General features: G+C 43.4%; 1 protein-coding gene across 1 annotated transcript in view; it reads left to right on the top strand.

The window, feature by feature from the left end:
- The window catches only part of LOC132898596 (protoheme IX farnesyltransferase, mitochondrial), a 121,598-nt gene that overhangs the window by 90,965 nt on the left and 3,968 nt on the right, over window positions 1-26,665 (top strand). The window contains exons 5-6 of the mRNA XM_060940309.1: window positions 1,977-2,047; window positions 25,743-25,975. Coding sequence (XP_060796292.1) covers window positions 1,977-2,047; window positions 25,743-25,975 — 304 coding nt within the window. The remainder of the gene's footprint in view (window positions 1-1,976; window positions 2,048-25,742; window positions 25,976-26,665) is intronic.

Here is a 26,665-nt window from a genome sequence, read left to right as displayed (position 1 = left end):
TATCACTGCGCGCTGCCGGCTTCAAGCCGGCAGCGCGCAGTGATAAGAAGGGAGAGAAAATAGTGCCAAGCGATTTTGAGGTCTGACTTTTTATTTGGCAACGGTTTTGTGATGCAAATATATCACTCTTTTGAACACATACTGTTTTGAGACGAAAAACGTTTTACTTTCGTGACCCCAACAAACTTGCCGGACTACTTTCGTCTGGACCAAAACTGGACAAGAACTGGACTCACAGGATGCTGTCAGGGGTAAGTCAGTGTGTTTGCACGACACTATTGATGGGGGATGCCATACAGATTCATGTCAAAAATCCCGAACTATCCCTTTAAAAAACTTGTTTTACTTTCAAAGGTGCTCCAAATAAGACTTTTTCAAGACATTTTGTCTATACAAGATTTTCAAGATGGACTGTCTAAAAACTAGCCTTTCTACCTAAATGAGGTTTTGCTTGTTGGGCAATTATGTCTTATAATAAGAGTGGCTAGATGGTTTGACTTGAAAATAGACAAATAAACTTCCTAAGATTTTTATTTTTTGCAGTGTAGGAACTTGTTCTTGATTCTAAGATTCGTGTTCTTGGCTGCAGGACTGGAACCCAGTGTGGTGATCTGTTCTGCTGTTGCTTTTCTGCTGAGATGCTTTTCTGCTCACCACGGTTGTAAAGAGTGATCATATGAGTTACTATATCCTTCCTGGCCAAAAAAACCCCAACCCCTTGAACCAATCTGTCCGTTTTCCTCTGACCCTCTCTTATCAACAAGGCGTTTGTTTTTTGTTTCTCGCACCATTCTGTGTAAGCTCTAGAGACTGTTGTGTGTAAAAACAAACCCCAGGAGATCAGCAGTTTCTGAAATACTCAAACCAGCAGTCCATCTGGCCAAACCAACACCCATGAAAACAGCAGGTGGATGGGGGTTCCTAATAAACTGGCCAGTGAGTGTATATAGTCAAGTTAAGCAAACACTGGTCGTAGATCATCTTTCCTTTGGCAAAGTGATATGCCTTATATCTCTAAAACGTATAAGAACATACCCGTACATACGCCTTCGGTGTAAAATGTTCCTGACCGCGGAGTCTGTTCCAGTGTCCTACAGTAAATTAGAACGGGAGAAAAAACCGTAGGTTATCTGTTTATTAGCTCTTTTATGTGAGCTATATTTCAAGTGTAATGTATCCTGGGATTCACTGGATGAAATGGTCTGATATCTGTTTTGTTCATTAGGTGTGGACTTGCCCACCGAGATTAACCGGTTCCTGGCTTCAGGCGCCCCATGTGTTTGCATTTTAGCCACACATTGTGGGTTCCCAGGGGTGGCTTTTAAGCAGACTCCCAAGGAGAAGGCCATAAAACAAAAGGAATAAGTAGTTTTTCGTCATAATCGTCCCCTTATGCACCACAGAAAACCCCGTGCACACATGTAACTGTCTGACTATGCATCGCTCGCAGTGTTGTCGTGCTCTGGAGCAATTCTCCCACAGCAAGCGCAGCACCGATGCGTCCATAAACTGCCTGATTGATCCAGGTTTTTTTCCATCGATTCAGTTTGTGCCAGTTCAATAAGCTGTGCGTCCACTGGTGTGAGACAGACGGGTGGTGGGAACAGATGTTTGGTCTTGGCAATGAAGTGTAAGTGTCTTGTTTCTGAAGTGTTCTTGTTTGTTCTTTGGCAGAGGATAAAGGGATCCTGTCAAGGAAATGACAACACTTTTTGCTTATGTGGTTTCTGAGACATTCAAGTTGAAATGGACACAAATTAAAGCATTATCTATCATTTCCAGCCCTGAACTCGAGTTCCCAAGCTGCTGGGTCTTTAATTTACCTTATTGACGTGAGGGTATTAAGTGTTGGACCACTGGTTTATTGGATATAAGCTCACATATTTTGTACTAATGGTGTCTTGTTTTCATCGCTCATCGTGTCCTGACTGATGATTTTTTTAATTTTTTTTTCTCCTCCTATATTTTTCCCACAGTACTTTGAGGTGCCCTTTGATTCCAACATGAACCGGACGAAGAACAGGCCGTTAGTCCGAGGACAAATAAGGTGAGTTTCATGAAAGCATGAAGCCCTGGAAGGGTTTTTCATCGAGTTTATTATTCTGCCGTATTTATGGCATAAAGCATCACTGCAGTTCCTCTGATTCATCAGCTTTATCATATGATGCAATGTTTGTTTGTATACTGGTGGGCGTGGTCTCTTCCAGAATGACTCCGCCTCACCCATAGGGCTGACAGAATGGTTTCATGAAGATGAAAATAATCGTATTAACAAATGTTACCTGACAAAACAAACCTCGCCCGGCAGCACTTATTTTATATCTATATGTTGATAATAGGGATGGCGAAAACTAAAAAAAAATCTTGACCGACCATCGAGCCTCATTAGCCGGTTAAAGTCAGTTAACCTATGAGTTTAAACAGGGATGCAAACGGCGCGCCTTTTTCACGGCTCGTGCAGATCCGATTTTTTTTTTTAGTGGGGGCGTTGGAGTGTCTGAATAATTTCAACAGAGTAAATTCTGTATTAAAATTACTACATAAGCAAATGCCGTTACAGTCCATGAAAAAGCCGTGAAAAAGTCGGCATCTGTGCCTTTAGTTTGTGTGGAGATATATGATCTGCAATAACATGCATTGTTGGCTACAGACCGAAACGTACTTTCAGAATGCACTGGCCAAGGCAGGACTAAACTCGATATGCCTTCTAATAATAATTTAAAAAAAAAAACAAACAGAATAGTAATTTGTAAGCTAAAAAGCCCGTGTCGACACTTTTCTCCCGCCGAGTGGCAGCCAATGTTGCCAGATATTGCTGACGTTTTCCAGCCCAAAATATGTTCAAAACTCGCCAAAATCCACTTAAAACTGCCCAAATGGGCAGGAAACCGCCCAATCTGGCAGCACAGGTGGCGGCTGTGTTCAACTGGGGCGGGACATGACTGAATGGGTGTTTCTGATTTATCAGCTGTCTTTAACTGGGGCGGGAGGGCGGGACATGACTGAATGGGTGTTTCTGATTTTGTCAGCTGTCTTTAACTGGGGCGGGAGGGCGGGACATGACTGAATGGGTGTTTCTGATTTGTCAGCTGTCTTTAACTGGGGCGGGAGGGTGGGACATGACTGAATGGGTGTTTCTGATTTTGTCAGCTGTCTTTAACTGGGGCGGGAGGGCGGGACATGACTGAATGGGTGTTTCTGATTTGTCAGCTGTCTTTAACTGGGGCGGGAGGGTGGGACATGACTGAATGGGTGTTTCTGATTTTGTCAGCTGTCTTTAACTGGGGCGGGAGGGCGGGACATGACTGAATGGGTGTTTCTGATTTTGTCAGCTGTCTTTAACTGGGGCGGGAGGGCGGGACATGACTGAATGGGTGTTTCTGTTTTGTCAGCTGTCTTTAACTGGGGCGGGAGGGCGGGACATGACTGAATGGGTGTTTCTGATTTTGTCAGCTGTCTTTAACTGGGGCGGGAGGGCGGGACATGACTGAATGGGTGTTTCTGTTTTGTCAGCTGTCTTTAACTGGGGCGGGAGGGTGGGACATGACTGAATGGGTGTTTCTGATTTTGTCAGCTGTCTTTAACTGGGGCGGGAGGGTGGGACATGACTGAATGGGTGTTTCTGATTTTGTCAGCTGTCTTTAACTGGGTCGGGAGGGCGGGACATGACTGAATGGGTGTTTCTGATTTTGTCAGCTGTCTTTAACTGGGGCGGGAGGGCGGGACATGACTGAATGGGTGTTTCTGATTTGTCAGCTGTCGTCCTTACACCGCATGGCATGCCCCAAGCGTTTACAAACACAGAATTCCAGGTTCTCCTCTCCAAAATCGGCAGCTTCAAAACGATTGATTTTTTTTTTTTTTTTCACCGACAACCAAAAAAAAATTAACCGGTTAACGTTGATTCGGTCAACCACCGGTCAAACGGTCATCGGTTAACATCCCTAGTTGATAACGGTAATATTTCTCAATCATCAGCTGTCAGGTTATAGTCCTATGAAAAGCCATGACCTTGAGTTTGACCTTTCAAAGTCATTCAAGGTCAAAGATCATGGCGTCAAATGAAAAGCCATATGGGAGTTCCTATATGCTCATAATAATAAACATTTGTCTATCGGCAACCGTTTTTGAGTTATAATGGAAAATGCTATTTTGACCGATGACCTTGATCCCCCTGACCTTTAACCCCCAACTGCTATGAAGACTGTCCAAGCTACCCCATCATGTAGCATGTGGTTGGAAGCAGAATTGAAAGATGCACATTTTGGTTTTGGTCTGAAGTCAAAATGATGAATTTGAAGAAAGTTATCACAAAAAAACTATTTTGACCTTTCCGGTGACCTTGACCTCAACCTGATTACCCCCAAAATTTAATCAGGTAATCTACAGCCCATTGCCCATCTACCATGAAAAGTTGAAGTCAATCAGTGTAAAGTTACAGCCCTTTGAAATCCCATGACCTTCAGTTTGACCTTTCAAGGTCAAAGGTCATGGTGCCAAATGAAAGCCCATATGGCACTTCGTAGAAGTTGATAACGGTAAATATCTGTCTACCATCAACCGTTTTCAAGTTACAGCTCTCTGAAAATCCGTGACCTTGAGTTTGGCCTTTCAAGGTCACTCAGGGTCAGAGATCATGGTACCAAATGAAAGGCCATATGGGAGTTCCTGTATGCTCAGAATAGTACACACCTGTCTATCGGCAACCGTTTTTGAGTTATAATGGAAAATGTTATTTTGACTGAAAGTTGACCTTTCCGGTGACCTTCACCTGGACCTGATTACCCCCAAAATTTAATCAGGCACTCTACGGACCATTGCCCACCTACCCTGAAACTATGAAGTGAACCAGTGCAACTGTCTAGACACTTGATTGTTAACAGACACGCACACAAACCACACTGATTCCAATCCCTCACCCCGCTGACTCCATCGCGGAGCGAGGCAGTAATCATATGCTGTGGCCTTTAGAGTCACAATATCTCGACCTCGCTTCAGGACTGTTCTAGTGACTTGTAGTACAGGGTTCCTACGCAGTGTGGAATTTGATTTTAGTAATTTCCCGAGCTCGATAAGTATGGAAAAAGGAAAATCAAGTTTGGCGAAATATTTCTGTTTCCAGACGATTGCGCCGTCCGTCCGAACGAACGAACGAAAACTAAGCCCAAATGTTCAAGCCACTGCGAGTTTCATGCTGTGTAATTAAAGCGAGGCAAGACGTGCACATGATTGGTCCGAGGCAGGGTATTATCTCGAAATTGACGGGTGTTGGTAGGGGGGGTCTGGGGGCATGGTCCCCTGGGAAAAATTGAAATATTGAAGCAAATTTGGGGCCCTCTGGTGCAATTGTGGCATGAAAAAGCAAGTTGGGAGAAGCCCTTAGTGTTTTTAGGTAGTAAATTTCTGAAAAAGGATTCAGTCAACTCAAATCATTTCAATAAAATTTTGTTTTTTGCCATTTTATAGCGCATGTAGCCTTTGTGCCTAATTTTGCAAGGCTCAGTCCTGATTAGCATGGTGTGGTAAATTAGTAATGGCTGTCCCAGTCACAGAAGCTAACCTTTACGTGGACATCGCCATCGCGGCCTCAGCAACAACATGGCGGGCGGCCAGGACCGGCAGCTGGACCTGGCTGGAGTACGGAACAAGGATGATGGATGGTTGGTTGCCGTGCTGCGTGCTGGCCAATGGGAGTGTGCTGGCGGTTCTGAGCAGCAAATCATGTCCCGCTTCAGAAATAAGGTGGAGCAAACATCGTACCGGAGAAACATGCATGTGGGCTGCAGATTGGGTTGTATTGTTTGGGGTCCTTCACCGAGACTTGGTGCATTTACATTCGGGGATCCTTCGGAGTGCGTTGTGCGTGCGCTTGGGACCCAGCCATTACGGGAAACACCGGATACTGATTTGAACGCAATCAGCACGTGCATATAAAGACACAAAGACTTTGTGAAGTATCATTATCACGGTCACGTTTGTTTCTAGCCATGTTTATGACTCTGGTTTCAGTTTCGTTTTTGTAAAGATCACGCCTGCTAATGCACACTTCCTGCACTTACTGTAGACCTGTCTACCGCCACATACCTGATGGAATGCTTCACAAAGTCTCTGTGAAAACAGCATCCTTATATTTGCGTGCTGATTGGACTCAAATCAGCATCAGGTGTTTCCTGTAATGGCTGGGTCCTGAGCGTGCATGCACAACGCGCGCTGAAGGATCCCGAATGGGAATTTTAAAGTCCGTTGTTGAAGAAAACTACCCGTCTCTAGATCACACTGTGGTCTGAGGTGATTTCCGTGGCATTTGTCATCAGTGAACTATCTGGTGGTAGCACAGTGGGCTACATCGTACCTATACAAAAGTGGGGAAAAAAAAATATCTGCGCGAACGCACATTGCAACATTACAAATGTAAGAACGGGTAATTGCAAGTTTTCCGAGGGCTGGAAAGTTTTGCTGGTGGTGTGGGTGTGGCCAGGGTGTGAATGATGGAAAATATCGGGTGTTTGTATTTGTGCATCTGCATGACGGTCTGTCTCTCTGTGTCTGAGTTTCTGTGTGCATGTAGATGTATGTGTTAGAACAGATGTGTGTAGTTGCCGTTACTTGTGTGTGTGTGGCGTATTCACACAACTTCTTAGCCTGATACCTGTCTGACTACCACGTGTTATCTTCATATTTGAAAGTGCGTGTGTGTGTGTGTGCTTATGACTGAAGGAGAAACATGAAAACACACGGGGGGGAGCGAACCAAAACATTTTGCGACCAAGGATTTTACATTTTATTCTCAGTTCTATGTTGAGTTTTCAAAATGCATTCTGCCATGTTGGGTGGCACGGTGGTGTAGTGGTTAGCACGGTCGCTTCACAGCAAGAAGGTTCTGGGTTCGAGCCCCGTGGCCGGCGAGGGCCTTTCTGTGCGGAGTTTGCATGTTCTCCCCGTGTCTGCGTGAGTTTCCTCCGGGTGCTCCGGTTTCCCCCACAGTCCAAAGACATGTGGTTAGGTTAATATGGGACGGCCTCGGGCTGAGCTGCCCTTGAGCGAGGCACCGAACTCCCGACTGCTCCCCGGGCGCTGTTAGCATGGCTGCCCACTGCTCTGGGTGTGTGTGTGTGTGCGCTCATTGCTCACGTGTGTGTGTTCACTGCTTCAGATGGATTAAATGCAGAGAGGAAATTTCACAAGTGTGTGATGAATAAAGTTGTGCTTTCTTTCTTTCTGTTAATGTATGATTTTGTTAATTATTATTTGACTTTATTAATTTGCACCAGGAGCAGTGGCACAAATTGTTACTCTCACTCAGGATCTTTCTACTTTATCATCTTTTTCTTCTTCTTCTTCTCCTCTTAATGTTTTTTTAGGACGCTATTTCTCCATCAGTTTTCAACCAATCATCACCAAGTTTCACATGAATACCTCTGGGCTGAATTACGTTGCTATGACTTTTGGTGCTGATCTGGATCACTGAACCAGAATAATCCATGAAAAATGGGATTTTTTTTCAATCACTTATAACTCTGTCCATTTTCATAATTCATTCTTTTTTTTTTTTTTTTTTTTTCAGGGTGGCAGGGCACAACTTTTCCTCACTAAGCGTCATTCTCTTCCTCTTACTGTTCTGGATCTATAGGGTACGGTGACCAGACGTTCCGGTTTGTAACAACTAGCGCAAATTACTGTGACTTTAGTCACGGTCTGTATATAGTTTATTATTATTATTAGCAGCGCTCCTGTGCAGAGCCCCATAGGCATAAAGTGTGGATACATAAAGAAACTCATCGAGTTGTTTTCTGATGGTTTTGGTTCTATATGTGCCACCACCACAGGAAACCCAACAACTAGTGAAATGAGTAGTGAAGTAGAGTAGTAGTCGGGACAGTATAGTAGTGAGTAACTTGTCACTGTTGTGGCCTGACATTTTGTACAACATAAGGAAACAGTAACTATAACGGTAAAGAAATAAAACAAAAGAGGCTGGCTACGATATAAGAAAATTCTACAACCCAGAAACAGATGGGAGCTCTGCTTTTAGGCAGTGACTCAATCTATATTATTATTATTATAATAAGTGATGACCTGGCGACTTGTCCAGGGTGTACCCCGCCTTTCGCCCGTAGTCAGCTGGGATAGGCTCCAGCTCGCCTGCGACCCTGTAGAACAGGATAAAGCGGCTACAGATAATGAGATGAGATTTTTAGGACGCTGTTTTTCCCTCAGCTTTCAACCAATCATCACCAAGTTTCACATGAATACCTCTGGGCTGAATTACATTGCTATGACTTTTGGTGCTGATCTGGATCACTGAACCGGAATGATGCATGAAAAATGGGAGGTTTTTTTTTCCCCCCAATCACTTATAACTGTCAATTTTCATGATTTTTTTTCAATAAGGTTTTTATCCCCCGCTGGCCAAAAGGCCTGAAGGGGGATTATGTCGTGGCGAAGTCTGGCTAGCTGGTCGGCTCGCCCGCCCACCCGCCCGGAAAGGGTTCTCACCTTCTGAAATCAACTCCTCTCGCGATTTTTGGAGGAATTTCACGAAACTTGGCAAAAGGTTTTATTATAGGATAGCAATACGCATATTGCAATTTTGTTTGCAATATATTGCAGTGAGAGATGTTGTGTTCTCAGAGCGCTCGTTTTTTGTTTAGCGCGGCAGGACGCAACTTTTCCTTGACCTTCAATTGACAGAGGTCAGCTGGCGCAAATAACTGCGATTTTAGTCACAATCCCTATCTAGTTTATAGTTCTTTGTTGAACAGTGTTTACAGTAAACAGTTTTACTCCATCTAATCTTCAATGAAGCAAAGTCAGTGCTCTTCTCTTCTCTTCCCTTTTCTTTTGATGAGTCGAAGGTATCAGTTTAGTTTTTCAGATGTAGATGGCAGGAACAGAAGAACACTGCGGTGTTTTAGCATTGCAGCTTGAATAAAATGCTGTGCATTGAACTTGTCTGGGTTTGGTTTTAATTGATTCATCTGAGCTACAGTACCGCGCCGCAGGGAGCCACTGGAAATTTTGAGCCCTGTGAAAAAATATATCATCAGCAATTACTCGCTTGGTTCTGGCAATTATTTGACAACATACCAGCTTAAGTACTCCCAGTGTAACATGTTAACAGCTGGATTTTAAAATCATTACTTAAATAATAACCTGGTTATTTGTACTGTGGTGGTGTTAAATATGATCGGAAAAATGTGGCTTTGGGTGTGGAAAATGTATCCGAACCCTGGTACAATCATTATTTACAAAAACACTGGTTTTTCCTCTCAATGCTTTTGATAAGTACAACCCCGATTCCAAAAAAGTTGCGACAAAGTACAAATTGTAAATAAAAATGGAATGCAATAATTTACAAATCTCAAAAACTGATATTGTATTCACAATAGAACATAGACAACATATCAAATGTCGAAAGTGAGACATTTTGAAATTTCATGACAGCAACACATCTCAAAAAAGTTGGGACAGGGGCAATAAGAGGCTGGAAAAGTTAAAGGTACAAAAAAGGAACAGCTGGAGGACCAAATTGCAACTCATTAGGTCAACTGGCAATAGGTCATTAACATGACTGGGTATAAAAAGAGCATCTTGGAGTGGCAGCGGCTCTCAGAAGTAAAGATGGGAAGAGGATCACCAATCCCCCTAATTCTGCGCCGACAAATAGTGGAGCAATATCAGAAAGGAGTTCGACAGTGTAAAATTGCAAAGAGTTTGAACATATCATCATCTACAGTGCATAATATCATCAAAAGATTCAGAGAATCTGGAAGAATCTCTGTGCGTAAGGGTCAAGGCCGGAAAACCATACTGGGTGCCCATGATCTTCGGGCCCTTAGACGGCACTGCATCACATACAGGCATGCTTCTGTATTGGAAATCACAAAATGGGCTCAGGAATATTTCCAGAGAACATTATCTGTGAACACAATTCACCGTGCCATCCGCCGTTGCCAGCTAAAACTCTATAGTTCAAAGAAGAAGCCGTATCTAAACACGATCCAGAAGCGCAGACGTCTTCTCTGGGCCAAGGCTCATTTAAAATGGACTGTGGCAAAGTGGAAAACTGTTCTGTGGTCAGACGAATCAAAATGTGAAGTTCTTTATGGAAATCAGGGACGCCGTGTCATTCGGACTAAAGAGGAGAAGGACGACCCAAGTTGTTATCAGCGCTCAGTTCAGAAGCCTGCATCTCTGATGGTATGGGGTTGCATTAGTGCGTGTGGCATGGGCAGCTTACACATCTGGAAAGACACCATCAATGCTGAAAGGTATATCCAGGTTCTAGAGCAACATATGCTCCCATCCAGACGACGTCTCTCTCAGGGAAGACCTTGCATTTTCCAACATGACAATGCCAAACCACATACTGCATCAATTACAGCATCATGGCTGCGTAGAAGAAGGGTCCGGGTACTGAACTGGCCAGCCTGCAGTCCAGATCTTTCACCCATAGAAAACATTTGGCGCATCATAAAACGGAAGATACGACAAAAAAGACCTAAGACAGTTGAGCAACTAGAATCCTACATTAGACAAGAATGGGTTAACATTCCTATCCCTAAACTTGAGCAACTTGTCTCCTCAGTCCCCAGACGTTTACAGACTGTTGTAAAGAGAAAAGGGGATGTCTCACAGTGGGAAACATGGCCTTGTCCCAACTTTTTTGAGATGTGTTGTTGTCATGAAATTTAAAATCACCTAATTTTTCTCTTTAAATGATACATTTTCTCAGTTTAAACATTTGATATGTCATCTATGTTCTATTCTGAATAAAATATGGAATTTTGAAACTTCCACATCATTGCATTCCGTTTTTATTTACAATCTGTACTTTGTCCCAACTTTTTTGGAATCGGGGTTGCACCATAATTTCACTTTTCTTGTTCCCTCTTTCCTACATCTGCCTCGGTTAACCCTACACAGACAAACAGTGTCATTTTTGTGATCAAGGCTCTCATTATAATAAGTAGGTTGTGAATAAACTATGAGCCGGAGCACGTTGCTAAGGTCAGCTTCTCTGTTTACACTCTGAAGACCTCAGGCAGTGTAATGTCTGGATAAGGTTTTGCCTGTCAGGCTTAGCGGCCGTATGCCAGCGTTTATCTGCTGATGGCCGCTAACACACCTGTCCACTGGAACCTGATCCAGGTACATGCACCGTCACTGACCTGCTGCTGTAGAGATATTTACGCTGTGCTTAAAAGCAGAGCTGCTGATGAGTGTTTGAGCAGAATATTTGCCAGGACACACAATCAACCTGAGCAGAATAATAATATTACAGCACCGTGAATGAACCGTCGAATTCTGTAGTGTTGTGTATTTTATGTCAATAAATCACTGCATTGTCTTGTGACCGTGAGATCAATAATGAGATGCACATCGCAGTTATGATGCATATTTATTCCTTTCTTTGACGCCGCATGCCATGCGCCAGAAACACCACCACCACGTTTATTATGGTGTGACTGTGCTGGGTGCCTGGGGGACAGCAGTGAACCAGCGCTTTCACTTTACAACATTATTATATACACTCACCAGGGATCGAAACGGGAATTTGGGAGCACTGGTCCATTTGGACCAGTGCCTCTCAGAGGTGCTGGTCTGAATGGAGTAGCACTGGTCCGTATTTATAATTACAAATTTCAAGCCGATTTTATATATTTATTCATATAATACAACCATATTATACACGAGTGATCAATTTCAACTGTCTATAAACTTCTTCCTCAGTCATCTCATTATCATCACAATCTTCGAAACCCTCATCCAGATCATCATCATCATCATCATCTATCGGGTCATACACCACATCATGCTGCGCCTCCTCGTCATCTTCATCTTCCACCTCCTCATTCTGTCTCTCCTGGGGCTCTACGTCTCCTGCCACATACTCCCTCTCATCACCTGCAGGCTGCTCTGGCTCATCATACTTGTTGAGCGATATCCGTTTGTTCTGATAGCTGTCAGAAACGTCAAGCCAAGGACTTTTAAACTTCGCAGGGGTCTAATCTATCTGACCAATAGCGGTTCAAGTTACATTTGTCTTCACGGGCAGCAACGAAAATGAACGGGAAGAAACGAAACTTTGTGCAGCCATGTTGCATGTAGCGGTGTATACTGCGCACGTAAAAAATATGGCGGCGCCCGCGTCTATGCCAACTTGACAAATGTCTCGCAAAATCTATTGAAATTATCGTAAAAAACGGTAAAATAGACCAAGTTCTGCTTAAAATGGGCGAGAATCGTTGATAGAAACCATCGAGGCAGTGAGTAGTTTGATATATATATATATATATATATATATATATATATATATATATATATAGCATGGAGAACTTTCATGCTGCTTTTAAGTTAGTATATATTTATTGTCCATATTAAATATTTAAATAGCCTAGTTTTCAGTTACTTTATTTTTATGGTCGGGCCCACAGTAATTGGCCTACTGACTATTGTGGCTATCATGCCTAATTGTTTAGTATATAACCTAATTTTAGATTATGTTTGGTTTTGTATATTCATATTAAGGCTGTGCGATATATCGAATATACTCGATATATTGCCGAAAATTCTGTGTGCGATACATAAAATGATTATATCGTAACTATCGAGTATTTTATGGTCATCTTCCGACTTGCGTTCGTTTCGTGTTTGTTTAAAACATTTCCCGGTGGTTTTCTCCCTGTCCCTCAGGCAGTAACGTGAGAGGCTGCCTAAGGGTAAAGAAAGCAATAACGTCACGCACTCGCCAACCAATCCCGGGTGACATCTCGGTGCTGAAAGGAACTTCCAGGAAGATTTTCTAGTTTCGGTTGTGTTGCCAGATTGGGCGGTTTTAAGTGTGTTTTGGCGGGTTTTGAACATATTTTGGGCTGGAAAACGTCAGCAGTATCTGGCAACACTGCGATTTCCTGGTTCCGGTTTACAGCGCTGACTCAGTTCGTGCAATCACTGATTTTGCACAGGCTACCGTGTAAGCTCTGTCAATTTCAGCGACAAATTAAAAATGGAAGCGGACGAATTGGTTCCTAAAAGAACTTGTAAGGGGTCGGTCATCCGGAGTTTTTTGGATATCGCGAGGAGGACGTGGAGCAGCAAATGCCAGTTTGTAAAGTGTGCAAAAAACCCTGTCATCACGAAAGGCAGCAGCCGTAATTCTACACGTCTGAGAGGCGGAGCCAGAAAACATTCAGTTCAAAAGTGTGCAAAGAGAGAAATGATGTTTTGCAGATCTCTCTCTTCTCTCCCGCAATCTCTCTCTCTATTGTGAATGTTCCAGTGGTTCTCAGTAGTCAGGTTAATAGCTTGGAGATCTATTTTTTTTAATAATTTAATGAATGAGCACTTTTCTTATTTAGGCTAAATGTCTCTCAGTGTTGAGCTGCACTTTATTGGTTTGAGCTCTGAGCAGCTCTGTATTGTGTTGTCCCTTTGTTGTAATTTTCAAGATTGTTTTTGCAGTTTGTGCCGCATCTTTGTTGAATAAAAATGGTCTTATTTCAATTGAATTGTGATTAATCACCAACATGAAAATTTAAAATGTGTTGTTGAAAACCACCTGTAAAGTTAACCGAGAATGTTATTTAATCTGCAGGGACTGTAGTGAAAACAGTAAAGAGTAAAAGTTAGATTTCATGGGGTCCTTTAGAGGAGATTTAAATATATCGAGATATATATCGTATATCGTGAAATGGAGAAATTGTATCGGGATATTCATTTTTTCCCATATCGCACAGCCCTAATTCATATCACTCGTTTTTGGCTAGTAAATTATTCTAATTTCAGTTTTTTATTTTTATAGTCGGGCCCACAGTAATTGGTCTAGGACTGTTGTGGTTACCCTGCCTCACTTTTTTTTGTAATATTTTTTTATATTTTAGTTTCTATACCTTAATTCGTTTTTTGTTTGTATTATTATTTCTGAGGCGAAGCTAAATAAACGATGGCGAGCCAGTCGCTCACTCGGTCGAGTACATGTTGTCACTAGTCTCCCGTACCCTTTCCAACTCGCATTGGTGAGTGGGCGACCGCCCGTTTCAATCCCTGCTCACTGGCCACTTTATTAGAAACACCCATCCACCCACCTGCTGTCTGATGCAGGTCTGTAATCAACCGATCCCTCGACAGCAGCACGATGCATCAAATCACGCAGATACGAATCAAGAGCTTCAGTTAATGTTCAAACATCAGAACGGGAAACATCGTGATCTCACAGTGAAGTGTGACTTTCTTTCACTGTGGCATGGGTGCTGGTTTGAGTATTTCAGAAACTGCTGATCTCCTGGGGTTTCACACACAACAGTCTCTAGAGTTTACACAGAAAGGTGCGGAAAACAAAAAACATTAATCGAGTGAGTGAGTGAGCGAGCGACAGTTCTGTGGGTGGAAACAAACGCCTTGTTGATAAGAGAGGGTCAGAGGGAAATGGACAGATTGGTTTGAGCTTTTTTGCCAGGAAGGATATAGTAACTCATATAATCACTCTTTACAACCGTGGTGAGCAGAAAAGCATCTCAGCATGCAACAGCAGAAAAAAGAACACACTGGGTTCCACTCCTGCAGCCAAGAACAGGGATCTTAGAATAAAGAACAAGTTCCTATTAAAGTGGCCGGTGAGGGCAGTTAGGATAGAACAAGAACTAATCGATATCGATCTGTGATAGTTTCAGATGATTTGAAACTAAGGAAGATGCTCGTAATTGTGATGTTTACATGAGTGTGCAGAGTAAGAAATCGTTCAGGTTTTTAAAAAAGCCTACAATGCCAAGATGCGTTGCCCGCTATGAATTTTTTTTCCATCAATATTTTCCATAGAATGTGAGAGTAAATAATCCAGTGTTATTTTTTTAAACCAAATTAAAAAGAAGCGCTGGATTAAAAACGCGTCTATCTCCGGGAAATAAAAATACAAATTTCATTGTCCGGTGGTCAGGTGTTTGAGAAACGTTGCCTTGCACTTGCGATCAGGTTCCCTGTGGTGGTACACGCACATCGTTCGTATGTACGGTATGGACGTCGGACAGGCGCAAAATCCCTCAAAGATCAGGTCGATGCGTTCCCGTGTTCTCTGGAGTATGGAGCTTCGCTTGCTCAGGAAACTCTGCTATGATGGCATGCCGTAATGGGTAAATGTGAAGTTGCTTCGGGACTGCTTTAAGATTATGATCAACCAGTTTTGATATTTAATCCGACATATGACTTTTTATTCAAAGCAGCACAAGCGAGAGTGCAGTTGAGGGCATTATTATGTGGTGTGTTTCATCATCTCATCTCATCTCATTATCTGTAGCCGCTTTATCCTGTTCTACAGGGTCGCAGGCGAGCTGGAGCCTATCCCAGCTGACTACGGGTGAAAGGCGGGGTACACCCTGGACAAGTCGCCAGGTCATCACAGGGCTGACACATAGACACAGACAACCATTCACACTCACACCTACGCTCAATTTAGAGTCACCAGTTAACCTAACCTGCATGTCTTTGGACTGTGGGGGAAACCGGAGCACCCGGAGGAAACCCACGCGGACAACATGCAAACTCCGCACAGAAAGGCCCTCGCCGGCCACGGGGCTCGAACCCGGACCTTCTTGCTGTGAGGCGACAGCGCTAACCACTACACCACCGATGCTGTTTTTTTTGTTTGTTTCTTTAATACTCCTGTGCTAAAGGAGAGGGGGGTATACTGGTTTCCCTCTGTCCGTCTGTCTGAAACACTCTTTTTCTCAGCAACCACAAATCATAGCCACTTGGTACCAAACTTCAGCTTGGGGTTCTATACCGTGTTTATCGTTTTCAGGTCTGTCGCACATCGACGTCCTGTTTACCGGCTGAATATATTTGCGAAACATATAGCATGTATTGACACATTTTTCTCAGCAACTACAAATCACTACTGTTTGATTTCATAATAAGTGTCCTGTTCCTTCGATTGCTTGGATTCGGATATAAGCAAGAGTGGGGGATACATAAGTGAGCAGCAGCTTACAGTTGATCTGCTTGTTTGGGAGAAGTTTTGTAAAGAAGTTTCAACTCAGAAATCTGAATTTTTACTCTTCCACTGCTAGTTTACTGGTTAATAGCGGTTATCGCTGCTTGCATAATGCAAGCAGCGATAACATGCACTCGAGGTTAACAGCTTTTTCTTGTTGCTAATCGAGTTTGTTAGTAGATTCTGATAGCGAAGGACCTCTGACCCACGCCTGAATCACTTTCCACAACAAAGAGCTCATCAGTCAACAGGAGAAGGTAAAGACTGGCAGTCGAGTGAATCCAAACAGTCCAAATCAGACCCCGCTAGTTAATGCCTCTGCTGTGTGTGTGTGTGTGGTTAATGAATACACACGCTTCACCCTTTAGGCTCATGGTGCCAGGATGCTCAAGATTACGTTGGCCTTGTTTTATTATTATTATTATTTCCTTTTGAAGCTCCACTTGCCGACTTGTGTGTCACAGTAAAGACTGCAGGCTTGAGTGCTGTAGCTGTCGTTTGGATCCAGAGCAGCTGTGTGAAACACCTCCATCTTCAACGCCTTCGCTCTGACCTCGTTTAGACAAGAGTTTCTCAGAGCACCGATAAAGAGGAGAGCTGATGGCTGATAACTGGCGTCTGTTAATCTCTGGGTTTAAACGTTCAGCTCGAACATCTTCATGTGCTTGAAGTGAAGTCAAATATAAGACCAATATTGCTGCATTCCGGTGCCTTGAAATGCATCCTGAAATGTTCTACGTAGAACCTTTCCCTAGAACCGAGGTTTCCTTTCAGACAGGGTCTTTGAGCCCAAACTGATATGCTTGCGAGGTGATGTGTTTTGCACGATTAGAAAGTTTTCCTCGTGGCTTGTCGGATTCTTAACAGTTGTAGCTTGGAACTGAAGTTCTGCAAGTGTAGAAAGCTGCAAGTGTTCGACTTGGTTCTACAGTTTGCCACTGATGGATGTGGAAATGGACAGGCGATGGTGTGGTTATCGCGATAGTCATTTTGTGGTATTATTCAGGGTTTTTATAGAAAAGTTTAGCATGAGGGCGCTCACCATGGCGAGGGAGCGAAGCGACGGGGGGGGGGATGGTGCGGGGGGGGGGGGTTGCCTGCCCCCCCCCCCCCCCCCCCCCCCCCCCCGCTGTGCAAAGCCTTTGAAAAATTGAGGCTCCAATGGGACATTCTGAGGCTATCTGACAGGGAAATTGTAACAAATTGTTTGTCAACCTTGAAAAAGAAAGAAGTAATCATCATCTGCCCCGGACAGTCTTTGGCTTTCTTCCGTTTCGTGCCGCGGGATGACATCTTTAAATGCCCAAGTGTCAATGAAAACAACTCGCGAACTACTTCTGTCAAAAGCTCCCGCGCCGGTGGGTGAAAGGTCATTCAGTCTCGAGAACTCTCGCTCTTCAAGTCAGCTGACCTTGTATGTAACCCATGTCAAATCTTGTGAGAGCAGCCGCGACAAGTAAACAACATGGTGCCTCAGTCTGGAAACCACCAATTCGGATTGTTTTTGCGCCGTCTGGAGGTGTATCTACTATGATTTGGAATATTTTTTGAGTAATTATAACGTATTTGATGATCAGACACATTGTCACGTGGTGTTGCCGGGATGTTTTCACGGAGAAAAGATCGTTTTGAGAAAGATTGCATGTTGTGCAGTAGCATATAAGTGCATGGCCTAAGTGTGACTTGGGGTTCAGTCGGCATTTCGGTAAGAGGGCTCAGCGCCCCTGTTCCCCGGTTTAGACGAAAGCCTGTTATTTTTCCGAAAAGCAAACCTGCAGGTTCTGCTGTTGGTGTACATACGATCTGAGAGAGCGCGGCTCCCTTTTTGGTGTTAAATAGACCCTTCCTTTGTGTGTGTATGGGGGGTGGAACCCACTCTGATGGCCAGACTCAAAGAAACATTAGGGGTTTCCCAAAAATGTACCCATTTTTTTCTGAGTGTAGAATATGGAGTTCTGTTTAGCATCTTGGTACTTTTTTTGTCCTGAAAGGAAGAACCTATAGAAGTGGAAGGGTGCACTGTGAAAAGGAAACCCTGATGAAGGGCCCAGGATAGAACTTTTAGAAGTTTCCATCAAGGGGCAAACTGAGGAACACTGTAAGGTTATCTTTCTGATGGAACACTTAAACTTGTAATCCTTTCTGAAAGGGAAAGCTTGTTGGTGAGCACAAGAGAGACAAACTGAAGATGATGAACTTTTTTAGGATACAAGATGGAGCACTTTGTCCCAGAAATGAAGCCTTGCTCACCAAAGGCAATCCAATCCCATGGGTCTATTCTTTAAAAGAGAGTTCCATGAGGTACGTGGATGGTTCTTTTAGAACTTCAGAAAAGGTTTGAAGTCGGGTTGGTTTGTTTCGACTTGGCACTTCGTTACTGCGACTTTGTTTTTTAAGTTTTGGAGTCTGAGCTCAGCCTTGCTGTAGTCCACTGGTGAACCGTTACTATTAGAGCTGGGACTTGAGCTCAGCCAAAACTTAGCCAGACACCAAAAAAGCAACAGGGTAAAGGATTTTGTAAGGGATTAGCGTCAGGCTGCCAGGTCGCTCCGTTGTGTGTAGCTGTCGATGTTGATTTTAAAAGTAATTAAGTAAATTACACGGGGAAATGAATACTTAAGTCTGAGTGAAAAATACTGCTAGCGTAGAAGAGGAGTCTGGAGACAGAACTCTTCGTTTCTCGGTCGTTAGCCTGCGCTACTTGCTCTCGATAGATAGCACTGGCTTGACCGCTTTATTAGCGTTCGCTAACACAACTGATGAACGCTACACCGGCTGGAAGGCGACTTCACTGCTTGCGCTGACGGCGCCGACTCGCGGTTAAGCTCACGTTGGCCTTCAAGAAGGCCAAGGTTGATAAATTTTTGGTCCCTCCCACTATAATTCAAAATCTGATTGGTTAATCAGTCATCTGTCACTTCCTACATAAACACACACTGCCACGGCCTTCTGTCCCGGCAATGAAGTCCGAACCAATGAGTGAGCAGCTCTAAACTCTTCTCAGCCTGGAGACAACAAACAAAACAATCTCATTGGAGAACTCGATTTGAATGTTTTCAGGACAGTAACCCTTTCATTTCTGAAGATAGAACATGAGGCCGAGTTAGAAGAGAATAATTAAAATGAAATTATGAAAGAATTAAAGAAATTTAAATATAACATTTGAGATGCTGATATGGTTGGGCTTCTCTGGATGCCTAGAAGGCCCTGACGGTTCCCTTCTGCTGTAGTCGGCGTGTTTATAACAAGCTCGGGTCCGACGTACAGCCAGCACCCTTAAACAAAGCCACGCTCGTGCAGGCAGCCGTGCAAACACAAACGTCACCTTTCAAACGTCTCGTTATATCCATTAGCCTCGACACGGAGCGAGCTGCTCGCTCCCACAAATACACACATTTCAGCAAGCGGTTGATGTCAGTCCTGAGCATCATATTGTGTCTTCCGCAGCCTTTGAAGTTTTCTCTGATATGTGAAGTGACGCAAGAAATCACATTACACCGGCGTGCAAGCCGAGACTCTAAAACGTCCTTCAGCACGGCTTCACATCAGACTGGTGTAATGATACTCCTTATCGTGCAGTCATGTTTTCCGGGCTCGGATACTCATTTACTACTCGTGTTTATCTTTTATTTATTAAACAATGACACCGGTGTACATTTTTTTTTTTTTTTATCCATTTGTAGCTGTATTTTTAATGCTGTGGAACGTCCCGCCGAAACAAGTTAGTTCTTGTTGTTACTGATGTTATAGCAGCTACAAACGCTCGTTCTTGGGTACACAACTTGTTACAACTTCAGTTCTGACCGTAACAAAGCACTGACACTGGAGACTCCTTCCAAAAATCGTAAACAAACATCTTTGAGAAAACATCAATGATTACTCATTACACAGAGCTTCTACCATGCAAGTCCTTTTGCGTTTTGCATTTAGTTTGAGAGCTGGTAGTGAAATGTCGTGCTAGAGCTGTGGTTACGTAGCCTGGCTAACGCGACTGCAAAGCTCTGCGAGCTATTGGTCTGGCCAAGATATTAAGTCCAACCGTTTCCCAGAGCCCGTGGTTGACCCGCCTCCCTGAAATGCCTCAGTTTGCTACTGGTCGAAGCCAGAAAAGGCTGTGACGAAGCTTAAACCAATCACATCACTCTTTCCTCTGACGTATGCGACGCGACGGGGCTAACTGGTAGATTAAACCATAGACATCCTATTATTAAACTCTTACCGAAGCCAGTCGGGAGCAAGGCGAAAACGTCCTTCCTTTCAATAAATCCCTCCAGGGCTGCTCTTTGCTCCGTTTTCAATGAGAACTTCCCGTTGAATGCTTTCAATACAGCATTTGTGAATGAAGCGCTTCCGGCATAGATTCTGTAAACAATCTATGGCTTCCGGTCGCAGTTCTACTACGTCAGTGCCTTGAACACGCCTCTACCCAGGGCCGTTGGAGATGCTCAAAGTTGATTGGTTCCCGATTTTTCGGGAGCTTGGAAGAGCTGTAGGTAGCTTGCCTGGCCAGACTAAGCTCGCAACAGGCCCTCGTGTTGCGTCACGCTTAGGATGGGCGGGCCCAGGCTAGTGGTTACAGTGCCATCGGAGGAGAACGTTAGACTGTTTTTGAGACACAACAACTACTAACCAAAACGTTCGTGAAGGACTTGCTTCTGTTGAATTTTCTTGTGCGATGTCAAACGATGAACTCCTGAAGATTAATAATGATTCATTCTGAACAAATGGCTTCAGTATGGTTTAATACCGTTCTAAAATGTACATTTGGAGTAACCAGATCCTCCTCCTCGGCAGGAGGAGATGTGTTTGCCATATGGAACATTACAAATCTATCAGGAGCGTTAAGAACTGCGCATTTCACCATATTGAATGCATTCGTGCTGCATGTTTTATGGATTTTCTGAAACTTGTTGAAAGCAGTGATCGAAGACGGTTCATGAGATTTTAGTGCAGGACAAAAGAACATCAGTATACATTTACAAATCGAATTAGCTGACTAACTTCTTTATGATTGTTGTGACTGGAGGAGTAACGGAGTCTGTGTGACGGGAGCAACGTCATGGGCACTTTCAGAAGTGCACGTTCTCAGCCTGGAGCTCGGTGCAGTCGGACCCTGAGTGGTTCCAGCGATGGCGACAGCACTACCAATCCGAATCAGTCTTACAGGGCAGATGATGATGATGATGATGATGATGATGGTAGGATATTTATTAATTTAATCGTCAAGGTGATGAAGTTGTTCAGAATTGTGAACTGTAATCCTGAGCTCTATTAGCTGCTTTTATTCATCGTTCGAGGAAGGAAATCTTGCTTTGGGATATTTAAGTTATTCCATGAAATCGAGTCGTACATGAGCCGATAGCCGACGAGGTGCGTAGCACCGAGTTGTCTAGAAGCCGTGTAGGACGAGATTGAGTGGAATAACGGTTTTATTCTCTCCACATTCACTGGATTTTGAGAAACGGAGCGTTTTTATTTTTAGCAAATTCAATCAATAGAAACTTTGTTATGCACAACGTCCGACAAAATCATTTCCGCTTAGAATGTGAACAAACCGGCGAAATGACAGGAGCAATTTGTGAAAAATGCGATAATAATAATTCTTGAAAAAAAAAATGCATTCTTATCATCAAATACTTTTATTCCGTATTTTGTTGCTTTTTTTTTGTATTTTTTTGGGTTTACTTCTCTTTTAGGATTTTCTGGTGGTTGGCAGACCAACTTAAAGGTGCATTACCAGTAGATACGGTGTGTGTATATGGGGGAGGGTTTCTTTTAAATGCTTGATGACAGTTTTTTGGGGTTTTGTTTTCGAGGAGAGTTTTTAGTTCGTCCTCGGTTGCTTCAGCAACACGCTCTGCCATTTTGTTTTTTTCTACTCACGATATATAAGCTGATAGCCTAGTAGTAGAGTAGCCAATCATTGCTCATATCCAGTGAATGTGGATAGAGCAATACGTTTTATCCGAAACAATCTTGGACACGTTTTCAGAAAACGGAATATACGGTACTGTTGAATGATTAAGTTTGGACACGCCTTCGTGTCCACAATGGTGTTTTGTTTTTCTTTATTGTTATTAATGTAAGTCACTTTATGTCTTAAAGTAACGATTGATGTCGTTTCTCTTTACTTAGTTGTTCAGTTCTTGACATAATACTGTATGGATTACTACAGTTGTGGTGTGTAATAGGGCTGTTTACTGTGTTTTTATTATTTACTGTTTGATCTCAAACACATTAAGAAGCTAATAAATTTGTCCACTAATTAACTTTTGATCAGGGCTTTGAACCAGAATTTTTTTCCAATTGGTTCGTTCCAAACAGAAACGGAATTTTAACGTTTCCGGTTTTGGGTTCCACCATTAAATAGACGTTCCCGAACCGGTTAGAACAAAAAAATTTCGTTCCCGGAACGGTTAATTACGTTCCCTGTCAGCTGTTTAACAAATGGCTATAAAATTATGTCTCTGTCTCATCCAGCTTAAGCCAAATGTAGGCTAATTCTATTACAACCTTCATTAAATAAGACAAGAAATAATTCAAAACAATTATTATTTCAAATGTTGGCGATTTGGATTCTCAGTATGTCTTCCCATCTACACAAACAGAAAAAGTGCCAAAAATGAAAGATAATTCGTTTAGTGTGTTACCAAAGGCTAGTCAGGCCCTATAGAGGGCTACCGCATGACGTCACCGCGCCGCGAGATTTTGTTAGGCGCCATATTGGAAGACCAAGTACACGTCTACGCAAGTACATACATACATAAAACAAACTACACCTGAAATGTAGCCAGGGCCGGTTCTGCCCTAATCTGGACCCGGGTGCAACATCGCGCAACCCCCCCCCCCAAAAAAACACCAGTCTAAATCAGGACAACCATCACATAACTATAACTATAAACATTTTATATCAACTATTTTAACTAAATGGGCTATAATAAATAAGCCTGCAGGCAGCCACGGCGGGCTGCCTCAGAAAAGTAACCATTTGTCCTACCTTAAAACTCGTTTTGCATTTTCTGCCTCCTTTTTTGTATTTTCGACCCTCCGTTTATTTTCTTTCCTTTTCTGAAAACCCGATTTGTGTCCAGACATTTTGTTCTGCTACCAACGAACTAACTCGTCAGGTCTCGTCTCTCGAGCCCGCGATGATTCCCGTGGGAAGGGCAACAACTGATACATTTTTACAAACAGCCAATAGGGAGGTTGCAACGTTCAGGCTCTTCTTTGCTCAGACACTCAGTAATGGAGACGTGATAGTAGTCCACCCTCCCGCTCTCTCCATTCAGTCAGCGAACGTCACACAGGAAGTGAACCCCAGCAGGTCATAGAAACTTGCGCAGGAGAAGAATGACTTTTTTATTTGTAGGCTACGGAAACTTTGAGGAACGAAATAAAAACCGGTATTAACCGGTTACCATTATTTTTAATAAGCGTTTCTGTTCCGGAACATAAAAAATAATAAAGTTTCTGGTTTCGTTTCTGTTCCATGTGAAATAGAAAAAGTTCCCGGTTTTCGTTTTCATTCCTTGAACCGGTTCAAAGCCCTGATTTTGATGAAACGCAGCTGTTAATTGAAGCGCGTTCCAGGTGAGTCCCTCATGAAGCTGGTTAAGAGAATGCCAGTAGAGTGGAAAGCGTCATCAAGGGAGACGCTGGATACGCTGAAGAATCTAAAATGTCAAACGTTGTTTTTTTTTTAACACTATTTTTAATTTTCCATGTACAGTATGTTCCATGTGTTATTTCATCGTTTTGATGTCTTCGGTGTTCGACAATGTTGAAAATTTAAAATACAGAAAAACCCGTGAATGAGTAGAGTAGGGGTGTACAAACTTTTGATTGGTACTATAGATGTTACATGATTTTCTAGAAGTTTCATTCAGCTGTCATTTCAGCACAAGCAGGAGCGCCCAGCGTGCCCTTGAGCAAGGCATCTAACCCCAAACTGCTCCCCAGGCTGCTCTGGGTGTGTTGTATGTCGCTCTGGATAAGCGCGCCTGCGAGATGAATATAATGGAATATAATGGAATATAATGGAATATAATGGAATATAATGGAATGCCTGTTTCTCAGATATGAACTACGGAACTAATGCCTTTTTTTTTTTTCCCCTCCATCACCGAACCTGGTTAAAAATTTAAAATACAAAGACATTTTTCACACAGAATGCCTCGGTTGGAACTGGATATATGTTGGGTATATATTCACCCAAATGTTTTCCAGAATTAAGCCAAGTTTCTTAAATATTAACAACGGAAAATGTTTCCATAAACATGATCATTTTTCGGATCTTCTTTCACGATCTCCAACCGGATTTCTGTGAAGCTGCTTTGTCACGGTGTCTCTAACCTTAACCTGCTTAAAGGGACTATCCAGGTACATGGAATGGCATGGAATAGAATAGAATTGATTTGAGTTGTACGAGTGTCGTACCTTACTTCTGTCACTGATCTCTTACTCTTCTCTCTCACACACACATACACACACACACACACACACTCGGACTTAAAAGCACCACGTAACAGCAGTAATCAGTGGTGTGGAATTATTTTTTTTTTCATCCTTTGGTCCTGATCTGGATCTCCCTTTAATTTATGGAGTTCTGAGCTGCGAGCTTGAACCAGGCCTTCGCTTCTATTAATTTAATTTAAAAAAAAAAAAAGGCGAGCGGGCGTGCCTTAGACGGGATTTGATCTCCAGCACGCACCTGAACCCTTTGTTTGTCTCACACACTCATCACACCAAATCACTTATCACAGCAGCTGCTCTCCATTTCTCAGGTTATTTATTCGGACACTGAGCACCGGAGCTACGCGGCCGCCAGCGTCCACTGAGGTGCGAGACCCTGTTTTCCTCAGGCTGCTTGGTTTTTTTTTTCTTCTTCTTTTTCTTGAACACTTGGCCATTTTTGAGGCGTTCCCATCGGCGAAAACTCATGAAATTTGGTACACACATCAGTCCTGGCCACCGCGACTCAGGGTTCGAGGCTTGGCCCCGGGTGTGTCTGGGGGACTCCATAGCGCCCCCACGTGACATTGAGCCGTTTGCCTGGTATATAGTTTCATCTATCCGTGTCAAATTTGGTTGGTGTGTGCGGTGCCCCAAGGCAAACAAAATTGTAATGTACATCGTATTCGCCGTACTCAGCAAGAAGTGAGTGATTTTTGGTTTTGTGCGTTTTGACACGTTACATTTTGATGTTCTCCTTGTCAGGTTGTTGGATTCACGCCAGATTTGGTATACCGGAGGTGTTCGGGTCCTTTATCGCCGCTTGTGGCTATTGTTTTTATTCCTTTTCTGTACCTGCATTATGACAGATCAGTGAATTGAATATAAATAAATAAAATGCTGTGAAGTCTAGAAGTGTTGATTTCTGTTGCTTGAGATGTGAATAATCATTTCATTTCCTCTCTCTCTCTCTCTCTCTCTCTCTCTCTCTCTCTCTCTCTCTGGCTCTGTCCTCTTACTCTCTCTCTCTGGTTGTCTCTCTTGCTCTCTCTCTCTCTCTCTCTCTCTCTCTCTCTGGCTCTCTCTCTCTCTCTCTGGCTCTCTCTCTCTCTCTCTCTCTGTCTCTCTGGCTCTGTCTCTCTCTCTCTGTCTCTCTCTGTCTGTCTCTCGCTCTCTCTCTCTCTCGCTCTCTGTCTGTCTCTCTCTCTCTCTCTCTGTCTCTCTCTGTCTCTCTCTCTCGCTCTCTGTCTCTGTCTCTCTCTCGCTGTCTGGCTGTCTCTGTCTCTCTCTCTCTCTCTCTCAGCCCCCTCCACGCTGTATCGTTCGCCCTGGCCTGTGGGATTCCTGGTGTGACCTTGTTGACCTTGGCTGTGAATCCTCTAACAGGGTTCCTTGGAGCTCTGAACATCTTCCTGTACACGTGTTGTTACACACCGCTGAAGCGTCTCAGCATCACTAACACGTGGGTGGGCTCAGTGGTGGGGGCGATTCCTCCCATCATGGGCTGGACCGCTGCGACCGGCGCTCTGGATCCAGGTCTGAATAACACACACTACATACACACTTACACGTCCATATTAAACGAGTGTTGGCCTGCTGCGAGTCAAGTGTGTTGTGACGGCTGTAAGTTGAGAGCAGCCAGCTGAAGTGTGTCGTGTGATCATCCATGATCTGGACAGGAGTCGAGATAATAAACCACGCCCATTTACTGCGTGACATCAGCAGCTGCAGAAGGGGAGAAGCGTTCAGCCATGGCCTCTTCACATTTTTCCCAAAACAGGACGCACTTTCAAAATGTTGATGCAGTTAGCTGATAATCAGAATTACTTTATTAATCCCCGGAGGGAAATTCAAAATTTGCAACCAAGCTCCTGAATCAAGGAAGAAGTAAACATGTCTAAAAATAGAAGATAAAATAGTCTTTAAAAAAGAATAAATAAAAATAAAATTTAAATAAGTTCAATAACTTAAGTAAAAGCAAAGTGAAGTGATTGTATATACAGTGTCCTCTTCTCCAACACCACTGTCAGAGACTCCAGCTCCACGCCTACAACATGGCCGGCCTTCCTGATGATCTTATTGAGTCTGTTAGTGTCCTTCACCCTCAAGCCGCTGCCCCGGCAGACGACGGCGTACAGGATGGCGCTGGCCACCACAGACTCCGAGAACATCCGCAGCATCGTTCAGCAGATGTTGAAGGACCTCAGCCGTCTCAGAAAATAGAGA

The sequence above is a fragment of the Neoarius graeffei genome, chromosome 14, assembly GCF_027579695.1.
Source record: "Neoarius graeffei isolate fNeoGra1 chromosome 14, fNeoGra1.pri, whole genome shotgun sequence".
In the NCBI taxonomy this organism is placed as follows: domain Eukaryota; kingdom Metazoa; phylum Chordata; class Actinopteri; order Siluriformes; family Ariidae; genus Neoarius; species Neoarius graeffei.
Note: the sequence above shows the minus strand (reverse complement) of the source record. Positions and strands in the feature narration are given on the sequence as shown.